Source organism: Tympanuchus pallidicinctus, unplaced genomic scaffold, assembly GCF_026119805.1.
Source record: "Tympanuchus pallidicinctus isolate F22 unplaced genomic scaffold, pur_lepc_1.0 scaffold3, whole genome shotgun sequence".
NCBI lineage: Eukaryota > Metazoa > Chordata > Aves > Galliformes > Phasianidae > Tympanuchus > Tympanuchus pallidicinctus.
In genome coordinates this window covers 60,937,628-60,958,741 of record NW_026294747.1, presented here as the reverse complement: position 1 = coordinate 60,958,741, position 21,114 = coordinate 60,937,628, and the positions used below count along the sequence as shown (strand labels likewise).

General features: G+C 53.5%; 1 protein-coding gene across 1 annotated transcript; it reads right to left on the bottom strand.

Annotated features, from left to right (window-relative positions):
* Positions 1 to 133: 133 nt before the first annotated feature.
* On the bottom strand, positions 134 to 20,755 carry ZBTB47 (zinc finger and BTB domain containing 47). The gene is made up of 6 exons (XM_052695048.1): positions 20,490 to 20,755; positions 10,684 to 12,054; positions 6,806 to 6,953; positions 6,025 to 6,140; positions 5,413 to 5,557; positions 134 to 5,156 (listed from the first exon to the last, which is right to left on the bottom strand). Exons 1-6 carry the CDS (start codon positions 20,490 to 20,492, stop codon positions 4,801 to 4,803), a joined length of 2,139 nt encoding a protein of 712 aa, XP_052551008.1. The 5' UTR covers positions 20,493 to 20,755; the 3' UTR covers positions 134 to 4,800.
* Positions 20,756 to 21,114: the final 359 nt, after the last annotated feature.

Here is a 21,114-nt window from a genome sequence, read left to right as displayed (position 1 = left end):
TGGTCCCACAACAGCCTGGCTGTCTCACACAGACACACACCTCCCACCAAACCCAACACAAAGTCCACGTATGTGATGCAAGAGCAGCTGTGAGAGCATGCCACAATAACAAAGAAAGGGGTAGAGCTCCATGTTTTCTTTTATAAAAGACAAATTGTTTATTGATTCAGTCCTTCCACTTGCAACCTCTTTGGTAACAGTCGTAACACTTCTAGACCGGGAGAACGCAGTGGAAAGGCCCAGTTCTGTCCTCTCACCGCTTTCAGGAAGCCCTGAACGTGCCTTGGTGAGAGGCCAAAAGCAGGTTTCAAAGCACGGCCAAGGACCTGGCCTCTATGGACACCCCAGAACAGCCCACCACGGCTCATCGTGCTCACGGGCAGCCCAGAGAGCAGCTCCAGCACCTGTGGGCTGATGACAGCTTAGGATGGCGATGCATGCTGGGGTCGTGGTGCCAAGGCTGGCTGTGAGCTGTGCTTGGAAGGCAGCGTTGATGAACCTCTTGGGAGTTCCCGGGCATCAGCCAATGGAGCCAACAACAAGGCAAAACTCAACCCTGGTGGCCTCACAATGAACCAGCAGGGTTGGCCTCCCCCTCATCACACCATCCCAAAGAGAGTAACTGCTGTACTTGGCGTTAGAGATAAACATATATTGATTACACATGGTCATAAAAAAAAAGTAATAATAATAATAATAATAATAATAATACATTTCCTAGAACGTTACTTAAGACGCTTCTGAAACGCATCCAAGCTTCCCCTCCCCTCCCTGTCTTCCCTTATCTATACAGAATAAAGTGCTTCGTTTAGTTTGTTCACACTAGCAGAGCCACCAATACACTCTTAAGTTGGCATGTTTGGGCAACTGATACTGAATGTCATAAAATAATGCAGAGCCAAACACCAGGCATGAGAAACTAGTTCTGAGGCAAGTGCTTGGGGTTTCATTCGTTTCCTTCAAGTTCCATGCGACTGAGGTTGTTCTTATTCCTGTTTTTTTTTTTTTCCTGTTCTTTGAAAAAGTTCTTTCTTTGTAAGTTCAACCCAACTCCATTGTGGTTGTGTCTCATCAGGCAGGGCTGCGTTTGGGGAAGCTCTCTCTGTCCGTGTGAACCAAGGGCATCTGTCCATCTGTCCTTCCCTCTTGACTTCAGGCAAACCAAGAGTTGAATCAGTGGAGTTGTCTAGCAGCGGATGCTCGTCTCTATTGCACTGTCACAGCCGTTCCCACCATCTGTCAGTCCATCACCTTCCCATCGCGCTTGGGTTATGGCTGTGGTCCGAAGGGCCAGCCGCACCTCATGGACTTTATGAGGCTAACTGGTCTGTGCTACCAGGCTCCTGGGATACATAAAACAAAAACAACCCTCCCTGCCCAGCTCCATCCCTCCCCAGAGTTCAACCAAAGGGAAAATCAAAACCAAACGCCGACAGGTCTGGGGTGCGGGCAGAGCCGTCGGCCGAACGTCGCATTGGGGTGTATTTGTGAGCTGCATAATGGGAATCAAGCCCCTCTCCACCCTTGCAGTCTGTCGAAGAAGGGATGTGAGAGGTTAAGGTGCAAGAGTTAAAAATAAAAAAATAAAATAAAATATAAAAAGCTTGAACACAACGGGCCCGACTCTCCTGTCTCATCCCCCATCTAACCTAAAGGGTGCCAACATGGTCCAACCGGGGTGAAAGCGGGACAAGACTCTGTGAGAGCGACTCATTTGAGAACGTTAACGAACACCAGACACGACAGGACACATCAGGGCCAAACAAGTGTGCAGACAAAAGGGCTCGGAGGCCACGCTGGACTCCTAGGAGCTGCCCAGGCCTTGAAGCGGGGAGGGAACAGCAGGGATCTGGTTCTCCAAAGTGCTGTGTGCATGGTCACATCTCAATGTCTCCAAGTGGCTCTCCGGGCGTCTCTTGAAGGGGACTGGAGGTGGTTGAGCTCAGTCGTGAGGCTTCCCATGGATGTGGCGAGGCCTGGCTGCTGTAGGATGAGGGATGGCAAGCGCTCTGCACCTGCTCATCTCACCCGGACCAAACTTGGCTTTGTTAGTTCCAACAAAGAGCTCTCATCCCATGTCAGCATCCAAGTGGGACAGGTCCTTGCTGGGAGAGGATGAGGACAGGGATGGGGAAAGCCACCTCCACGTGAGCGGATAAAGGAGCACGGGTGTGTTGGAGGGAGGATTTATCTGGGGAGAAGTCTACCAGGAAGACAGGCCAATTGGGTTCATCACAAGAGACCACACAGGCAAGGTGAAGTCTCCCCGTGGTGCAGGCTCCCATCCCATCGCAAGGCCGAGTGCAAGGGGAAAGAAACACGAGGGAGCCCAAAGGGATAAGGTCTGGGAGGCAGTGGAGGAAGAGACAGCACAGATTGCTCTACCGAGGCCCTCCAGTACCTCCGGGGGTATTACTGATAGCTCCTCCAAAGCAGCCACCTCCCAGGCTGGGTCATGGTCCCTTCAAAAAGTCAACGGCCCCAAGAACTGAGCACTTGTCCCTCACAGGTGGGTGTTTGAGAAAGCTTTGCACCATGCCAGGGTCATGAAGGACGGAAAGTGGCCAAGTTCTTCATACCCATCTGAGAAGGTTACGTACGTTGAGGCAGCTAAGCCATCGCATCCTCCCACGGCTCAAAGGCAGAGGGGAGTGAGGGTGAGGCCCTGCTACTGATCCTGGTACACTGGACCCCAGCCTGTACAGTGACAAGCAAACCGTTGCTACAAAGTGCTAACAACCCATGAGAACAGCAAGCTCTCCAGGGATGTCAGGCATGGGGACACCACTCAGTCATCCAGCAGGGGACACTGGTCACCCAAGCTGTTAGCTCAAACATTATTCTTTCAGAGCAGCCAGCATTCCTCAGACCTGTCTCAATGCACATCCCTGTCCAGCAACGCCCCTGAGCATGATGATGAGTTCTCCTGGCTCTGCACAGACACATTCCTAAGCCCAGTTCAGGAGATGTGCACAAGGGCTTTGCTCATTTGGTCCAGGAGACGAAGCACCAAGACTCCTTGCAGGGCCAGGTGTGATTCACCTTCCCCAGCACCCTGATACCTCCCAGACAGGAGCACACAAGAAAGGGCTCCTGCAGCCCACCCAATGTCCTCTCTCACTCCTGACCACCAAGAAACCTCCTCACCGCCTCCTCTGCAACCTGACTGATATCCACATACATCTGCAGAGCTGCCCTGAGCAGCAAGGAATCCCCTACCACCCGGGCTGGCACCTCTCTGCCCATGCTGGAGGCTCTGCAGCTCCTGCAGTGCTCCCCAAACGAACCCACAAAAGTGACACTGTACCAGAGACCACAGAATCATGGTCAGAGCAACATGTGACATCCCAAGGCAAAGTGCAGCAGCAGGAGACCCAGATTGGACCCCAGCATTCACCAAGAAGACAACAGCAAAGCCTTAATAGAATTTCAGCTCCTCCCTTACTCAAGACCACAATTCTTCTCTGCTGGCATGAGTAAGCGAAATCAAAGGCCGGCCTCACTTCAGCATCATACAGACTGCTGGGAGAGAAACACACAAACACAGCGTGGCCAAAGACGTATTAACCCACACCATGGGGCGCCACCAAGCCAACCACAGCCCTCTCTGGCACATCAGTCCCTTCTGATCCCTGTGAGGGACTGCCGACCCTATGGGGAGGCGAAGCTTGGTAGAGCAAAGTGGGCTTTCCTGACATGGCAAGAAAAAGGCCTTGCCTCCACTCTAATGCCTGGGTTGAGACACAGCAGCTCCCAGCCAACACATGGAGCTCACCCACAGGTCGGGTTTATTTGGATTGTTAAGGCACTATTCTGGGCTGATTCTGCCAAGGACTGGTTGCATCTCACTCCTATATCCTGGTGTCATCCCACTGGTCCTGAGGCCATCCCAGCTCTCCCGAAGCCACTCTGCAAACACCAGAGTTTCTCCAGAAACCCATCTCTCAATGGCATGAGAAGGGCATCCCAAAGACAAAAGGGCAGCAGGCTGCCCATGCCCCCAAAACACAGCACCAGTGTTGTGCTTTTGTCTGTTGAGAGAAAAATCTGCGCTGGGGGAGGAAGACAAGGAGAGGGCTGCTAGCAAGGCCAGATGATGGCTGTCAATGGGGACACCTGCTTTGCTGCATGCCACCGGGAAGCTAGCACACCTCAACTCTTGGGGAAAGAGCTTGATTGAAAGACCAGCTTTACAGTACAGGGATTCAAGCACCACTAGCTAGATTTCTGCTTATAAACACTGCAGTGCTGGCAGCCCGATGGCACAGCATGGCGTCCCTCTGAGCCCCACCGACCTCTTGACGTGGAGATGAATGCAATGCATAGTGACAGGGCAACCAGGAAGGGCTGGAATAAGCAACTCAGCTGGGGATGGAGCCAGTGGTGCCTGCATCACCTTGCTGGGTCAAATCACTGTCTCTCCCAGTGGAAAAATGCCTTGGGAGACGCTTTTCTTCCCAGTTTTCCCTATGATGGGGAGTGCTGGTGGAGGGCTGCCAGGGGGCTCCATGGCCAAGATGAAATAGAGAGCGATGTCTTTTATCTGCACCCTTACGTACAGTCCCCCCCTCCGCATCTAAGCTCCTTGGGAACTTCTTCCTGCTCCCACTCCCCACAGAGAAAGGCTTTGTGGGGGAAAACAAAAAAAAAAGAAAAGAAAAGAAAAAAGAAAGAAAAATAAACACCAAAACAACCCCAGAACGAGGAGGAGGAGGAGGAGGAATGGGGCAGAGAGCAAGCGAAGCCACGTCTCCCCGGGTGTTTCCAAAGGGCAGAGCAGTCTGTGCAGGGGGAGGGCACCTAGTTGTTGTTTGAATTTATCCTCCCCGCAGGAAACAGGGGAGGCGGGGGTGGTAGATGAGGAGGAGGAGGGAGGCTCTGTGGCAGGGGAGGAAGCAGAGGCAGCGGGGAGACGCCGGGGGGCAGCGGGGCCGGGCTGGCAGCAGGCTGAGGGACCGCTGTGTCCGATGCCAAGGGGTTGCTGACACGGAAGCATTTCTCCTTGTGGGCTTTCAGCATGTTGGAGAAGCGGAAGCGTTGGCCGCAGACGTCGCAGGGGTAGGGCTTCTCGCCCGTGTGGGTCCGGCGGTGCCGCTTCATGTTGGGGCGGCTGGTGAAGCTCTTCCCGCAGATCTCGCAGATGTAGGGCTTCTCACCTGGGTTTTTGGTGGGGAAAAGGTGAGAAGCAGCACTGGATCCTTCCCTCATCCCCACAGAATCTTTGAATCCTTAAGGGCTAGAAAAGATCTCTAAGATCATCAAGTCCAATCCCAACCCAGCCCCACCATGCGCACTAACCATGCCCCTCAGTGCCACATCTCCACGCTTCCTGACATCTCCACGCTTCTTGACAACGATCCCAATCCCCACCCCAACTGTCAAATCCCATCCCAGCAAGCCAGGAGCTCTCACCCGTGTGCGTCTTCATGTGCTCATCGAAGTACTGCTTCATGTTGAAGTCCTTGCCACACCACTGGCACATGAACTGCTTGTGGCCGATGTGGATGCTCATGTGGGAGCGCAGCTGGTACTTGTACTGGAAGCGCTCGTTGCAGTTCTGCAGTGGGGTGGATGAGTGGTCGTTAAGCACAGGAAACACCCCAACATCCCAGCCCACCCTCACTTCAGGTGGGAAAAGGACAAAACTGCTTTTTCCCTGAAATAATGCAAATAAGTGACTTTTGGGGTTGTGGAGAAAGACTGTGGATGTCCCATCCCTGGAGGTGCCCAAGGCCAGGTTGGACGGGGCCCTGGGCCGCTTAAGCTGGTGGGGGGCACCCAGCCCATAGAAGGTGGTTGGAACTGGATGATCATTAAAGTCCCCTCCAATCCAAGACAGACTGAGAGCCTCAGTCTAACTCTAGGGTAGGTGAGGCCTTCAGGAGGGAACACAGAGCATGGGAAAGGGAGGGAACACCCAAACAGCACAAAGGACTGTGAACTGGACTACACTTCCCCAGCTCTTTTGCCCCCATCTGTGAGAAAGCGGGGCATGGGGAATGTAGGGAGCAGGAGAGACCTCACCTCACACTTGAAAGGCTTCTCCCCGGAGTGCTGCAGCGAATGGACCTTGAGGGACATGCTGCGCTTGAAGGACTTCCCGCAGGTCTCGCAGGTGAAGGGCATGTCCTTGGTGTGAGCTGCAGCACAGATGAGCAGTGTCACACACCCTCCCCATGCACTGGCCTCTGGTGGTCCCAAAACTGACACTCAAACTTGGCCAACCCAAAGACATCATCCCAAGAAGACGTGTGGTAGCACCGTGCCACCAATGAACCTGGGGCTCACCACTGACCTTCCCTTTATGCAACCCAGCACAAGATGCTATCTGCCAAAAAAAACACCCTTTTCTGCTCTTTTTTAGAGCCTCTGAGCACAGAGATGTGGCTGCTGTTGCAATCTGTGATTTGCTTTTCAAAGCACAGTGCCGGCACAGGCTCATCCTCTTTTTACATGGGAAGGATGGTTACACTTCAAACCTTCCTTTGATCACTTCTGATGTCTTTTTATTTTTTCTGGTTAAATAAAATAAATGAGATTTCCTGGTGCCACACCTGCTCAGCAGCAGAAAACTGCTCCAGAAGCAGCAATACAGAGCAGAACTACGCTCAGCATTCAGCACTCAGCACAGCAGGACAAAAAAAAGCCAAATTTCTATGCTTTTGCTCTGCCATTAAAGAGCTAGCCCAGCCCTAAATTCCCAACATAGCAGCAATAGAAAAATGCCTTTCATCATCAAAAAGCCCACATCAGCACCCCCTAATGAAGATCCCCCCCAGTGAGACCCGGCGCCCCCCGCACTCACCAACCATGTGTTTGCGCACGTGGGCCATGGTGTAGAACTTCTTCTCGCAGATCTCGCAGGAGAACTTCTTCTCAGCGTAGCCATGGACGATCTTGTTGTGCTCATGGAGCGACCAGAGCTTCTTGAAGCCCTTCCCACACGTCACACACTGCAACGAGAGAGGGGCTGGGCAGGGAGGCAGGGGAACGTACCGAGGCATTGCCGGTATTTGGGTTTTGCTTTGGCTGTTGAAAGACAACATCATCACAAAACCTGAAGCTGACAGAACGACAAGCAAGGTTGCCGCAAACCTTGCGGCTTCAAAAGCTCCAAAACCCCATTTTCTGCTCGTTGGCTGGGCTGATGTGGATCCTTCCTTGCAAGGAAGGACACATCCCTCTGGCAATGGATCTAGGAGACTTACAAAACCTATGGCTCATGCACCAGGGTCTTATTCCCAGCTGGGGATTTTGTGCTTGCACACAATAGAATCATAGAATCATAGAATCACCAAAGTTGGAAAAGATCTAAAAGATCACCCAGTCCAACCATTCACCTATCCCCAATAGCTCCCACTAAACCATGTCCCTCAACACAGCATCCAGCCTTTCCTTGAACACCCCCAGGCTCGGTGACTCCACCACCTCCCTGGGCATCCATTCCAGTGCCTGACCACCCTTTCTGAACAGTAATACTTCCTCATGTCCAGCCTGAATCTCCCCTGCCGTAGCTTGAAGCCATTCCCTCTGGTCCTATCACTGATGACACGAGAGAAGAGGCCGACCCCCAGCTCACTACAGCCTCCCTTCAGGCAGTTATAGAGAGCAATGAGGTCTCCCCTGAGCCTCCTCTTCTCCAGGCTGAACATTCCCAGCTCCTTCAGCCTCTCCTCATCTGCCCTGTGTTCCAGACCCCTCACCAGCTTTGTTGCCCTCCTTTGAACACGTTCCAGGGCCTAAACATTACATCCGAAAAATCCAACCCCACTGTATCAGCATTAGAAAGCTGCAAAGGATACAGGGAAAAAGGAGAGGCACCAAGCTAGGGTAGCATGACTTTTGTCTTCAGCAGGTATCCCGGCACTAAATGAGCTCTCTGAAATTTGGTATTCATCCCCAAAACTCTACTAGTATCTACGGATTTTGAAAACGCCCATGAATCTCCCGAAATCTATTAACATCCATTAATTCAGAAAACGGCCATTAACGGAGCAAAGCAGACCCCAAACGGGCTCATTTGCACAGCAGAATGACAGGATGTGACAACGTTAATCACTAGCAAAGTCTCCTCCTGGGAATCACAATACAGGTTTGCTGCTGCTCCATCAAGCTCAATGCTTGTCAAGGAAGCTGCCAGGAGAAGCTGCAACCTGTGCCTCCATGGATGGCTTTTCACCTCTGGCATGGGCTGCCTTTGGCTTTTTATCACATGCCCACTTTTATCACATTGCCCAGCTTCTGCACAGGCTCAAAACCCTTTCTGAATTCCAACAGAGAGAGGTGAACCCAAACCAGTGGTGCATGAGATCAGCCTGGAGCTTGGGGAAACAAAAAGCATTGCACAGCCCTTGCTCTGCTGGAGCAGCCTTCATCTCCCCATGTACTCTTGTCCAACTCCTCTTGTCCAATGGGGCTCAGAACATCCCTTCTCCTTGTGAGTAATAAGTGATGCCTAGGAAGCATCTGGCAACAGCACAGCCAAGCAGTATCAGCAAACCCATGGGGGATTTCATAGGGGATGCAGACAGATTTGCCTCAACCTTCTCTACCCATGCAGGGGAGGAGATGCTCCTTCCAATTCTACACTGAATGAGGCTGCAGTACCACGGAAAATATACTATTATGTCATGTTGTCATTTATAGTTAGGTGCCTGGAAGGCAAAATGAGGGTCACAGAGGCACTCCCAGCACTCGATTTCTTCATCCTGGCAGGCTTGAACTTCAGCATGAGCAGTTTTACTGGTTCTAAGTAAATATTGCTATAGATCAGAGCAGTTTTATCTCTGCTTTAAGAGATGTTTCGGGACCAGCTTCCGTATTCTCCACTTAAAATGAAAAAGGCTGCAGGGGAATATTAAAATTAAAGACGGAGGAAGGAGATGTAGGAAAGCCCTCATCTGGGACCACGCAGCCCCAAGGGCAGAGCCCTGTGCCCTCAGGCAAAGGACGAGGCAGGTCATCAGATAAATTCTGGCAGGTGAAGAGGAAAATCACACTGGAGAGGGTCAAGAGAGATTCTGAGAACAGCGTGATAAAGCAGAGGGTGAATCCTTATTGAGGCAGCAGGGCAGGAAAGCGGTGATGGGGTCACGGGTGTCAATGGGAAGCGTTCACAGGGAGCAAAGCTGCAGTGAGGGATTGAGAGCCCTCAGGGTGAGATCCGGGGACAAATCAGCAATAGATTTTAGGTGACACAAATAGGGTAAAAGGAACAGTCCTTCCATGGATGTGTTTAAAAACTGTCCAACACAGAGATCAAAAAAAATCTCCTTTTCCAACCAGGCATAATTCCACGCTACACTGATAAAGTTACTCAATATTGTCAGGCTAAATAGAGTGAATTTGGCTGCTATTTATAAAATGCAAAAAGCCTGAGTAAGTGAGAGGTAATGAGCCAAGCCTTCCGCAGAGGGAGGTCACCACAGGGGCAGCCGTGGCTCATCCTGTTCCAAAATGACCCAGAAAAGGGATTAAAAAGGGAGGAGGGTAAAAAAGCAAAGAGGTGACAGCGCTCGCTGATAGCCCCACGTCCACCAGGAAAGCAGCAGAAAGGCATGAAGAAACGCCCTGGGGAAATCTTTCAGTTGCTTTATGATGAGCTCTGAACCAGGCACCAGCGTGCGAGAGGCGCTGGGCATGGATTCACCGGTCCTGGTTCAGTGCATGCAAAGGCATCCCAAAAAAGCAGGCATCAGAACTGTGTGTTTTTCAGAAGGACACAGAAGGGCTTTGTCACCTATTTTATTGGAGATGCAAGCATTGCAGGGCTGCAGTGGCACCCCGGTTGCGTTCCTTTCACCAAGGAGGGGTGCAAAATCCCTTAGAATCCCACCGTTTGATGGAAGGATCATTTGGTGCGAAGCTCTCTAGAAGATTTTGTTCTTTTCTTAACAGCAGCAGAACTGTTCAGAGGGAATTAGAAGTTTGCAGGAATGTGCAGTTTTGTGCTCAGCAGGGATGCCTGCCTATCACCCCAAAACTGCACTGATCTAACGGAGGAGATTTGCACGTGCAGACAAGGATCCCATCAGTGCTAGGCAAAGGACAAACAGTCCCTGAGCCTTGCATGGATGTCAAGCGAGTTTGGAAATTTGCTAAATACGTGAGCTAAAGAGCACAAAAGGCAGATTAAAACCACTTACTTATGTCAGCAATTCTTCAAATCAAGCTAAATTGGGTTAAGCCTGGGTGGAACCGGCTGGAGTGCGTCTCCATTGGAGGCTTGCAGTGTTTTATCCAGATTAACAGAACAAATGCAAAGAAAAACTACTCCCCTCAAACCACTCTGCATTTCTACCTGGCTGGCCAAGGGGAAGACACTGTCTGCCAGCACTAATCCTCTGGTCCCATGCCACCGTGGGAACCCTCTAAGCTCAAAGACAAGTCACAGGAGAAGCAAGGTTCCCTCCAGTCCACCACGTCCACCCACAACATCAAAAGTGTTATGGGCACACAAGACCATGCTATGGTTTGACTGGATGGGATGCTCTCCCTGTCTTGTCATGGTGGGACGAACCACCTCAGCAGGATGCCCCATCACAGCAGGATCTCCCTCCCCAGCAGGCTGTCCAATCACAGTGAGATGTCCCCCCCCTTGATGGGATCCCGTCCCCAGCAGGATGCCCCGTCATGGTGGGACGCCCCTTCCCTTGGGGGGTGTCGCTGGGCCGCTGGGCTCACCTGGATGTTCTTCTCGCAGTCGGTCTGATGGTGCAGCAGCAGCTCACTCTCCAGCAGGAAGCGTTTGCCACACTTGTCACAGATCTGCATGCGGCTGTGCGTGACGTTCATGTGCTTCTCCAGGTACCAGCGGTTGTTGAAGACCCTGGGACACTTCTTGCATGGGTAGTGCTGCTTCTCCTCCAGTTTCACCTTCTGGCCCAGCCCGTCTTGCTCTTTCTTCCTCTTCCGCCCTCGTTGCCCTTCCTCTTCTTCCTCTTCCTCCTCTTCTGTCTTGGCCATCTCCTGGGACCGGGTGGCCATGGCAGATTTGGTGGCTTTGGACGCTCGGCTTCCTCTGCGGGTCTGCCCACTCTTTTCCCTTTTCACCTCTGATGCGTCTTCCTCCTCTTCCTCCTCCTCCTCCTCTTCTGTTGTCTCCTCCAGGTCTTCCTCCTCACTGTGCTCCTCCTCTTCCTCCTCACCCACCTCTGCATCCTCCTCTTCCTCCTCCTCCTCATCCCCTTCCTCATTCTCCTCCTCCCCATCCTCCTCTGTGTCACGTCCATCTCCGTCAGGCTGCCCCATCACAGCCGCCTCGCTGGCGGCCGCCTTCCCCTCCATGCCCTTGGAGACATTGAGCGTCTGGTTGTTGAGGTTCACCTCCACGATGATCTGCTCCCGGTTGTAGGAGCTCTGGCTGTCCAAGTCCTCCTCGGATTCCTCACCTTCCACCTTGCAGACAGCACCCGGACCTCCGTCCTTCTCCTCCTTGTAGTACTGCTTAGCCTGTCCTGGCGGCAGCGGCCCACCACCCGCCCCATCCTCCACCCGCACCGAGTAGGGGTCAGTGCCCTCCCGGGCGTAGATTTTGGGGTGAGGGGTGTCCACCTCCTGCTTGATCTCACAGTAATACGGAGGAGGGCCAGCACAGCCCTCGGCGGGCAGGGCCATGTCTGCAGCCAGGCTGAGCGAGCGCGTGTCCAGCAGGTCCTGGCAGGAGGACGCGATGTTGTTCATCTGCAGCACGGCGGCCGCGTTCAGCACGTCCTGCACATTGCAGGAGTTGACGAGGAGCTTGGAGGTGTAGATGAAGTTGAGGATCTGCTGGAGGCCTTGAGAGGTGAGGGCCTCCAGGGAGAGCTCCACGCGTTGCAGCTGCTTGTTTTGGGTGAAGAGGGAGTGGAAGAACTGGCTGTAGGCTGCCAGGACCCCCTTGTGCGCCGGGAAGATGCTCTTGTGCTGCACCAGCACGATGTCCACGTCGCACAGGTCCGGCTGAAAGAGGCGCTGCTCGTTCAGTCTGTCCATCAAACACGTGAAGTGGAGGGCTACATCCTCCACCAGGGAGTACTCGGCTGAAGGGTAGTCAGTTGTCTTTTCGACTATCAGCTGTGGGCAGGAAGGAGATAAAACTGTTCAAAAAGGCTTTTTCCCCAGGAAAAAAACCCGCCCAGCCATGCCACCCATCCCTGTCCATCTGTCCCGGGTCAGAGATGACAACCAAGAGGCTCCACCTCCAGACTAAGCTTGGGAACGCCAACCAAGAAGCTTCATCTTGGGGACACCAGCCAAGAGGCTCTACCACCAGACCCAGCCTGGAAACGTCAACCAAAATCCTCCGCCACCAGACTATGCTTGGGGACACCAACAAAAGAGGCTCTACCACCAGGCCCAGCTTGGGGATGCCAGCCAAAATGCTCCACCATCAAATTAAGCTTGGGGACACCAACCAAGGAGCTTCACTACTATGCTCAGCTTGGAGATGCCGACCAAAAGACTCAATCAAAAAGGAGAAAATTTGCTGTGAGAACAGGCTGAAGAGCCACAAGCACTTGTCAACAGCCCCTCAGTGCAGGTGGGAAGCACTGTGGCCACCCCGTAGCCTGGTGGAGGCCAAAGCCTCAACGCTCGTGGACAGAAGACGTGATGCAGGACAGGGGCGCTTTAATACATCCTCAGCCTCCTGAATCAGATGGGATGGGAGCTATGGTGGGGATATTCACCAGTTCTAGGCAATGGATGAGATGCCTTCCACCTAGCAAGGAAGCAATTAGGATTTTAAACCTCCCCATTCCTACAACACAATTACATAAAATCCCACGACACTTGGGTTACGCTCACAGACAGCAGCCTCTGGGCAGTATATCTCCTACCTCTCTTCCTCCCATGAGGCCAAGGACCCACAGGTGAATCCATGGGCACTTCCCATCACCCTACGCCAAGCAAATCCCCAGCTGAGCACGCGAGCACGTTAAGCACACGGCCCTTAAAAGCAATCTCCGAACTGCTCCACATGCGCTGACTCACGTTGCCATTATTCACCAGGACGATTTATGCCCCCCCTTCCCCTCTTTTTTTTTTCTTTTCTTTTTTTTAAATTAAACTTTCATCTTCTAGTTGCCTCGGGAAAGGCAGCACCCAGAACAATCCAAGCCTGGAAATGCTGTGAGCGCTGGGGCTGCTGCCCAGTGATTTAACTCTACCTGCACGTGCTTTTGCAGGGCACAGACCCCAGGACCCTCACCCACCGTCCTATGGAGGCCCAAACTCTCTTTTCCCTTGTTTTCCATGCTGAGCACCCAAGACAAGAGGCACAGATGGATACAGCCCTGTGAATGCTCTCTGTCCTGCTCTGGGCTGTGAGAGGGGCTGGGGTGCAGTGCAGTGATAGGGGGGCAGTGCTTCATCCTGCACCCTCGGCACCAGAAGACTTTCCCAGCTGACACTTTTTCTGGGACAAACAACAGTTCTTGATCAACTGAATGATTCCAGCAGGACACATTCTGTCTTTTTTTCTTTTTTTTTTTTTTTTTTTTGTAAGCCAAAGGCAAAAACATACCAGAAAAATGCTTAAATAACAAAAAAGGGTGTTTTCTTCTTTGTTTTCTCAACAAACAAACAAAACCCCTCCTCCACCCTGCTAAAATTTTTCATTTTCCTCTGAATTTCTGCTCTGCAGCCATCCATCTCAGCAACTCAGCAACCCTGGCACAGGGCAGTCCCAGCAAACACTTATGTCCTTGAGAAAAGGAGGAGAATGCAGCTCTGCTCCCAGCTCTGCAGCAGGGCAAGGAAGTGGGGAAGGTATTTATGATGGATATTTTTGTTATAAAATGCTGCATCCCAGCTGGTGTATCTATCCATCCATCTACCAACCAATGAAACACCCATCCATCCATCAACCAACCAAACATCCAGCCAGCCACCCATCTGTTCATCTACCCACCCACACATTCATCCTCCCATCCATGCCCCCATCCACCCATCCACTCATCCCTCCATCCATGCCCCCATCCATCCATCCACTCATCCCTCCATCCATGCCCCCATCCATCCATCCACTCATCCCTCCATCCATGCCCCCATCCATCCATCCACTCATCTCTCCATCCATGCCCCCACCCACCCATCCACTCATCCCTCCATCCATGCCCCCATGCCCCCATCCCTCCATCCATGCCCCCATGCACCCACCCATCCATCCACTCATTCCTCCATCCATGCCCCCACCCATCCATCCACTCATCCCTCCACCCACACCCCCATCCACTCACCCACCCATTCATCCCCCCATCCGTGCTCCCACCCCTCCATCCACCCATCATCCCTCCATCCACCTGCCGACCCACCCGTCCATCCATCTGTCCCCTCTGCTCTCTAACCCTTGTGACTGCCAAGGACACGTCGACGGAAGGAATTCGGATGGCTCAGCTCCTCCAAGCGAATTGAAAAAATGATGATATAATGAAAATCACTGTGAACGTTGAAGAAACAGCAAGCTTTCAACCGAGCAGTCTGCTGCTTGCCAGGGACTCTCCCGCCTTGATTTCACTCCAAAAAAAGCCCTACATGTGGGTTTTGCCTTTAGCATTTGCAACACCGGGTGCACCTCGCTTTGCTCCCGATACAGGATGCCATGAGTCCACAAGGTGTGCAGTGGAAAAACGGGTGCAACACCGGGGAAATGGGGTCCTCTGAGCAGCATCGCCTCCGCTGCAGCCCAGTCTGAAAAACAAACGTTGGCTTTTTGCTCCAGATTGAGGCATTTTTGGCAAAAAGGGGCTGACCCCTCACCCAGCGCCGGGTCCTGCCAGGCAGCTCTAATCAGTCCCAGCAGCGGCGAGGACAATGCGTGTCTTGGCCGCGTCCCGCCAGTGACTTCAGCCCGGACTTGTCAGCAGGAGGGTTTGCTTTTTATTGCTATCAGATGCTTTCGTGCTCTTGCCCGGAACTGGCGTCCCAGCCAAGCCCTGAGTCGCATCGGAGAGGCACCCATGGGGGTCACATCCCAGCCTCACCCCCAAACAACCCCCCCCCAGGGCTGCATCAGCACAGGGGATCGATCCCACAACCCCTTCAATGTGCTAATCATGCATATATACACATAGTTCAACTGAAAAAACAAATCATATTTTTGCTCTTTTCTGCCATCACGGCTTTGGCTTGCTGGCAGCTCACGTTGCTTTGGTTTTGTTTTGCAAGAGGCCCAGCCTGGTGGGAACAAGTCTCATTTTGCGTCCCCATCTCCATCTCCACCACCACCTTCATTCCCAGCCCCACCTCCATCTACAATCTTAACCCCAATCCAATCTCCAATCTCAATCTCAAACCCAATCCCATTTCCAACCCCAATCCTGACCCCATCTCCAATCTCCATCTCCAATTTCCAGCCCCATCTCCACCCCTGTCCCTGTCTCCAATCTCCATCCCGTCCCCATCTCCAATCCTCGTCCCCACCTCCAACTCCGACCCCAACCCTGTCTCCATCTCCAAAAACCCCATCCCCAGTCTCCAATCCCCATCTCCAGTCTCCATCACTGACCCCAACCCCATCCCCATCCCAAACCGGGGATCCCACCGGGTGCCCCCATTCCACTGCACACACTCACACCTCCTCCTTTTCCCAAACTCTCCCAACCAACCAAAGCCGTCACCGAACCTCTGCCTTCCCCAGCACCAAGCAGAGCCCCATAGGGATTATTCGAAAGCGGCGGGGCCGTTCTCTCCCCACCCTGCTGGGCCAGCCGGCGCCTGCAGCCAGCCCCCCCTGCGCCGACGCTTCCCTCCAGCTCTATTTTAAGAGCATTTCCAACCAGCGCTGCCAAAGCCCCGTCCCGAAACAGCCCATGGGGAGGATGCTGGGGGCATGCGGGGCCCGCAGTGCTCACACGTTTTTTTTATTACTCCTATTTTTTCGTGCGCAAGCCCCTGTTTCCTTCCTTTCCCTTCAAAGCAACCTCACTGCTACCCTCAGCCAGAGCGCAGCAGCAGGATGTGGGCAGAGATAAGGGCCGTGCGGGAAGCGCGGGTGATGCTCACCGGACCGCAGGGAGCCGCAACTGGGCCAGGGAAGCAGCAGTGCTATGTAAACACAGCCTGCCTTGAACGCAGCTCTGCTTTGGGAATTCCCTTCCAATTTTTCACGCCCCCCAAAGTCCCCCAAACCTCAGTTCTCCTGTGCAATCATCCCTGCAGGCATTCAAGGCCAGGCTGGATGTGGCTCTGGGCAGCCTGGGCTGCTGGTTGGTGACCTGCACATAGCAGGGGGTTGGAACCAGATGAGCACTGTGCTCCTTTGCAACCCAGCCATTCCATGATTCTATGAATCTACTTTTTGGTAGCATTTTGCAGCTGCTGAAGCACTGAATGTTGACCTTCAATATTAAACTGCAGTAAGGAAAAGCGCTCTGATAAGTAGCTCAGGATGTTGCCTCTATCTTGCTTGTCAAAAATAATTAAAACCTACCTGCGATTTGGACAATGCTGTGTTTTGAGGAGGAAGTGCTTTGCTGAATCCCTGTTTGATGCCACACTTCTGCTAAAGAAAGGAACGACACTAAAACCTATTGTTGTAGAATCTGCATGACACAAAACTGCATCGCTGAGATGATGCTAACCGGTGTGTGGGGTTTCATCCCTACAATCTGCCCTCAGGTTCCTATTCCTATCACTTGCCCTGTGCCCGTGGATGAGATTGGCATCCTCCCTTCTCTGGCTTTGAGAGCAGATAATGCTAAAAACAGTGCAAAGCTCATGGGAACGAAGCCACCCCATGACCTGCAGCACTGCTGAGCAGCTAAAAAAAAAAAACACACAAGAAATGCCACCAAAAAACTCAGGACACATCCCCAAAAGCCATAAAACCACCCAAACTCCAGAACTGTCACCAAAAAAAAGCATCACCAGGAACCCAAGAAACCACTGGGTTTTGGATCATGGCTATGCACAGAAGCCCTGTGTTGGAGGAAGGCTCTCCCCACCGTGCCCTTCTCTATCTCCTCCCTTCACCAGCACTCTGGTACAGCTCCCATGCATTGCATCCACACCATTTTCTGGAAAAAACCAAGGGCAGAAGGCTGCCAGAGCATCCCTGCTGCATCCCTCCCATTGCAGGGCTGGTTTGGGATTTCAAGGTCCGTTCAGAAAAACAAGCAGCAAGAGAAAGCAGTAGAGAGCCCAACTGTGGCACCCCGTCCATGGGGATGCTCTGGGGCACGAGGTGGGAAAGGTCCAAAGGGTTTGGCCCCATTCCTTCGGGCCACCAGCGCTTCCCCTGCCTCCAATCAGAGTTTTCCCCCTGTCTGAAGGACGGAGCTCCATGCTGGCAGTGGACATATCGATGTGGGCGATGCTCCCAGTGCCCATCCCACCACAGGGCATCGGGCACCCAAAAAAGAGCTCTGCGCCGCCCCAAAGACAACCAAGTTCAGGATTTTGAGGGCAGCCAAAAACTTTCCAGGCTCATTTTCCCCTTGTTCGGTTTACTTTTTTTTGCGGGATGCTTTATTTCCTAGAAGCCAGCACCCACATTGCCAGAGAACCATCTGGAAAGCCAGCAGCAGGACCAGCCCCGGAGAAGGGATCGGGGACGGCTCATTCCCCATCCCTGGGCCCCGCACAGAGGCTGGGTTGTGGGGCCTCCGCACAGGGGAGCCGGAGCCGCTGCTTAAGGGCTGTTTGTGTTTGGGCTTCTTGATTCTTATACTTTTTTTTTTAAAAGCTTTTTTTTCTGCTTCTCCTTTCGAGTATAGAGATGCAAAGCTACAGCGATGCCCCGGCTATGGCAGCACCCACACCTGTCCCCCACGAGGCACACCAGAGATGCTCTTTTGGAGCACACTGCTTGCAAATAGGATGCATCCCTCGGGGTAATGCTCTGTGCCACCGAGTGTGTGGCCCACGGGAGACCCCAACGGGGGAGAGATGAGCGCTGGGGATGCACACGCATAAAGCCACCGCCTCTGCCTTGCTGCTCTGCCTGAGAAAAACAAGAGGAAGGAGGATGAAGGGAGGAAATGAGGACAAACCCCAGTGCTAACCTCTCCGGCTGGGCTGCAGGCCAAGTGGCTGCACCAGGTGCTGGATCCAGCTGCTGTCCAGCCCGGTGCAAGATGCTGGCACAAGGGGGTCAGGGACGCAGCACACGTGTCCCCACACCACCATGCTATGGAGATGTGGGGATGGGAAGTGCATGAGCATCCCTACCATGGGATCCAGCTGATGTTCCCAGTCCTATGCAGAAATCTCCACAAATCCCACTCGAATGGATGCTCCCAAGTGTGATGGATTTGGGCAGGGGGATGACAACGTCACCCTTCCCAGTGTCACCAAAGCTTCTCATCCCTCACCCTTCCCCTAGAGCCAACCCAACCTCGTGGGCACTGCTGCTCTTCTGCCACCTCCAGCACTGACCCAGGGCCTGAGCCAGCAGTCACTGAGATCCACTCTCCAGCACCCAAAAACCCAATGCTGCTCACACCTGGCCCAGGCCCCACAGCTGCCTGAAAGGTCCCAGTCCCAGCCCCAGTCCTCCTACCAGCGTTCCTCCGGCCCCTCTGTCCTCCCATGGAGGTTCTGTGCTGCAATTAAGCCTCCTGTCCATCCCAGATATGCTGACACCTCCATCCTGGCCCCGTTACCCCAAATCATCCCAGGTTGGCCCCAAAGCGTCCCTGCCAAGAGACAGCAGGGATGGCCCCACCGCTCCAGTGAGGCTGTAGGTCACACCAGGTCACATCAACTGATGAAGGGCATGGAGACAAGACCTCAAATGTTCCCAATGGTCTTAAGAGACAGCAGGGCAGACCCTACAGCTCCAATGGGACGATCCATCACACTGCACTGAAAAGGGGGAGATACATTGAGCTAGGAGGTGGGAACAAGACCAGGCTGCCCAGGGCTCCATCCAACCCGGCCTTGAGCACCTCCAGGGATGGGGCATCCACAGCCTCTCTGGGCAGCTGTTCCAGCACCTCACCACACTCACAGGAAGGAACTTTACTGAGCCCCCAGATGGCCTCAATGAGAGAGATGGGGATGGCCCTACAGCCCCAGAGGGGGTGACCCAACACCAGGTCGCACCGCCTGATGAGGGGCATGGGGACAAGACCCCAAGTGGCCACAGTGAGAGACACGAGGAATAGTTGTGCACCCAGTGGGGTGGCCCATCACCACATGCTGCCATTAGGAGAAAAAAGGGGAAGATGCACTGGGCAATGGGGTCAGTAGCCATGCCCTGGGCTCATGCCATCCCTTGGTGGGGGACGAGTCGGATGCAAACAGTGCAGCAACAGAGGGATGCTCTGCTTCACGGATGGGTGCAAACCTAATTCTACAGCAATAAAAGAAAGACAAAATAATGGAAAGAAACACAGCTCAGGCTGTGGTTCGACACGGAGATCTCGGAAGCTGAATGGGTACCAGCAGAAACACCACACACCCATCCCAGCTGTGGGTTACAACACCGGGGGCACCACAGCAGCATCCCAACCACATCCCCATAGCAGGGACTCCATCCCCATAGCTACGTTCATCCTGGGTGACCCCAGGGCTGCTATCATAGGCACAGAACCACGGGTTGGTCCATCCCATAGGCGCACACTTTCAGGGATGGGGTTGCCTGAAGCATCCCGAGGAACGTTTCCTCCCCTCCCCCAGGTTGTTTGGTGCAGGTCAAATCCTTCCCCCACCCCAAAAATACAAAATACATAACTGCTGGCTAAAATAGGTCACCCGTGCAATGTGCCTCCTCGGCATATTCTTATTTTCTAGCAGCATGCACCGAGATGTTTGTTCTGCAATGGGTGCCACAACCTCCCCCTCCCCCCTGCCCCCCCATCTCCCCACCATAGGGAGCTGCTGGGTGCCCCCAGCCCCACCGGGATGATGTGAGAGGGAGGGGGAGGGGGGTCACCGCCGGGAGGAATTAAGCAAAATGAAGGAGTCATCCGGGAAACAAGAAAGGCTGCACAATGCCAAAGGATCCTCCGGCCCTGGGTGAGCAGCGGGCACCCAAACTTTCCCTGTCGCCCCCCCACCGTGTTCTCAATGCCATCCCCCCCCAGCACTGCGCACAGTTCCCCATAGGACAGAGGACAAGGAGCCTGGGGGAGGTGGGAGGGCATCCAGGAAGGGCACCCCGTGCAGAACGGGGCCTGTGCATCATGCTGGAGGCAGGGGGGGGGACGATGGGAGGGGGGGGGACAGGGACACGACAAGGAAATAATGATAATTATTATTATTACTGTAAATGCACGCAAATGAGGGCCTCGTGCACCGTGTCCCCAACCCCCCCCCCCCCACCTTCAAACCCCATAAGCGCAGCCCAGCCCCTCTGCACCCCCCGACCCCTGCAACCCCCGCCCCATAAGGATGCACCCCCCCCCCTCCGCAGGGATTCCGGGGTAAGTTTCAGGAGGGCCTCTGCAAAGTCAGCAAAGCCCCGAGCCCCGGGGGGGGGAGGGAGGAAAGGGGGGAAAGGAAAGAAACAAAAATAATAAAGGAGAAAAAGGAAGGGGGGGGAGGAGGGGGGGCGCAGGCTCTACCATTTTGATGCAAAGATCTCCGCGCGGAGTCCCGCTGCTCCTCCGCTTGCCGGGGGTTTGTGCTCTCCATGTAAAACAGCCGAGCTGCCGGCTTGTGTGGCTGCTGCTGCCCGGGAGGGAGGGCTGCTCTCTCGCTCGATTTGTTGCTTTATTTTTTTTTCTTTTTTTTTTTTTTCGCTTTTTTGCTTTTTTTTTTTTTTTTTTTTTCTTTTCTTTGCGGTTTTTTCTTTTTTTTTTTTTTTTCTTTTTTTTTTTTTTTTTCTTTTTTTTTTTTTTTGCTTCTCGGGGGTTGGGGGGGTGGGAAGGAAATTACTGCGCTGCCAGCTCCGCTTGCATCCCCCGTCCCTCTTTTTTCTTCCTTTTTCTTTTTTTTATTCCTTTTTCTTCCCCCCCCCCCTTTTCTTCTCCTTCCTCCCCTCCTTCCTTCTCCTTCCCCTCCTCCCTCGCTCCTTCACCTCATCCTGCCCATCGCCATGTTCGCCCCTTTTAGGAAGACGGAGGAATGCGGAGCGGCGGCGGCTGGAGCTGCCAAGAGCCCGAGGGCCGCTGATTGGAGCCTCCGCATCAGATGGGGCCGCGGCTGCCCCCCTTAAAGGGACAGAGCCCCTCCGCCGCGTCGCCACGC

Excerpts from the sequence above, each read along its gene's own strand:
- ZBTB47 (XM_052695048.1), bottom strand. Across the intron at positions 5,558-6,024 it reads AGAAGCCTTTCAAGTGTGAG|AACTGCAACGAGCGCTTCCA; the intron begins GTGAGGTCTCTC and ends ACCCCACTGCAG. Across the intron at positions 5,157-5,412 it reads GCACATGAAGACGCACACGG|GTGAGAAGCCCTACATCTGC; the intron begins GTGAGAGCTCCT and ends CCAAAAACCCAG.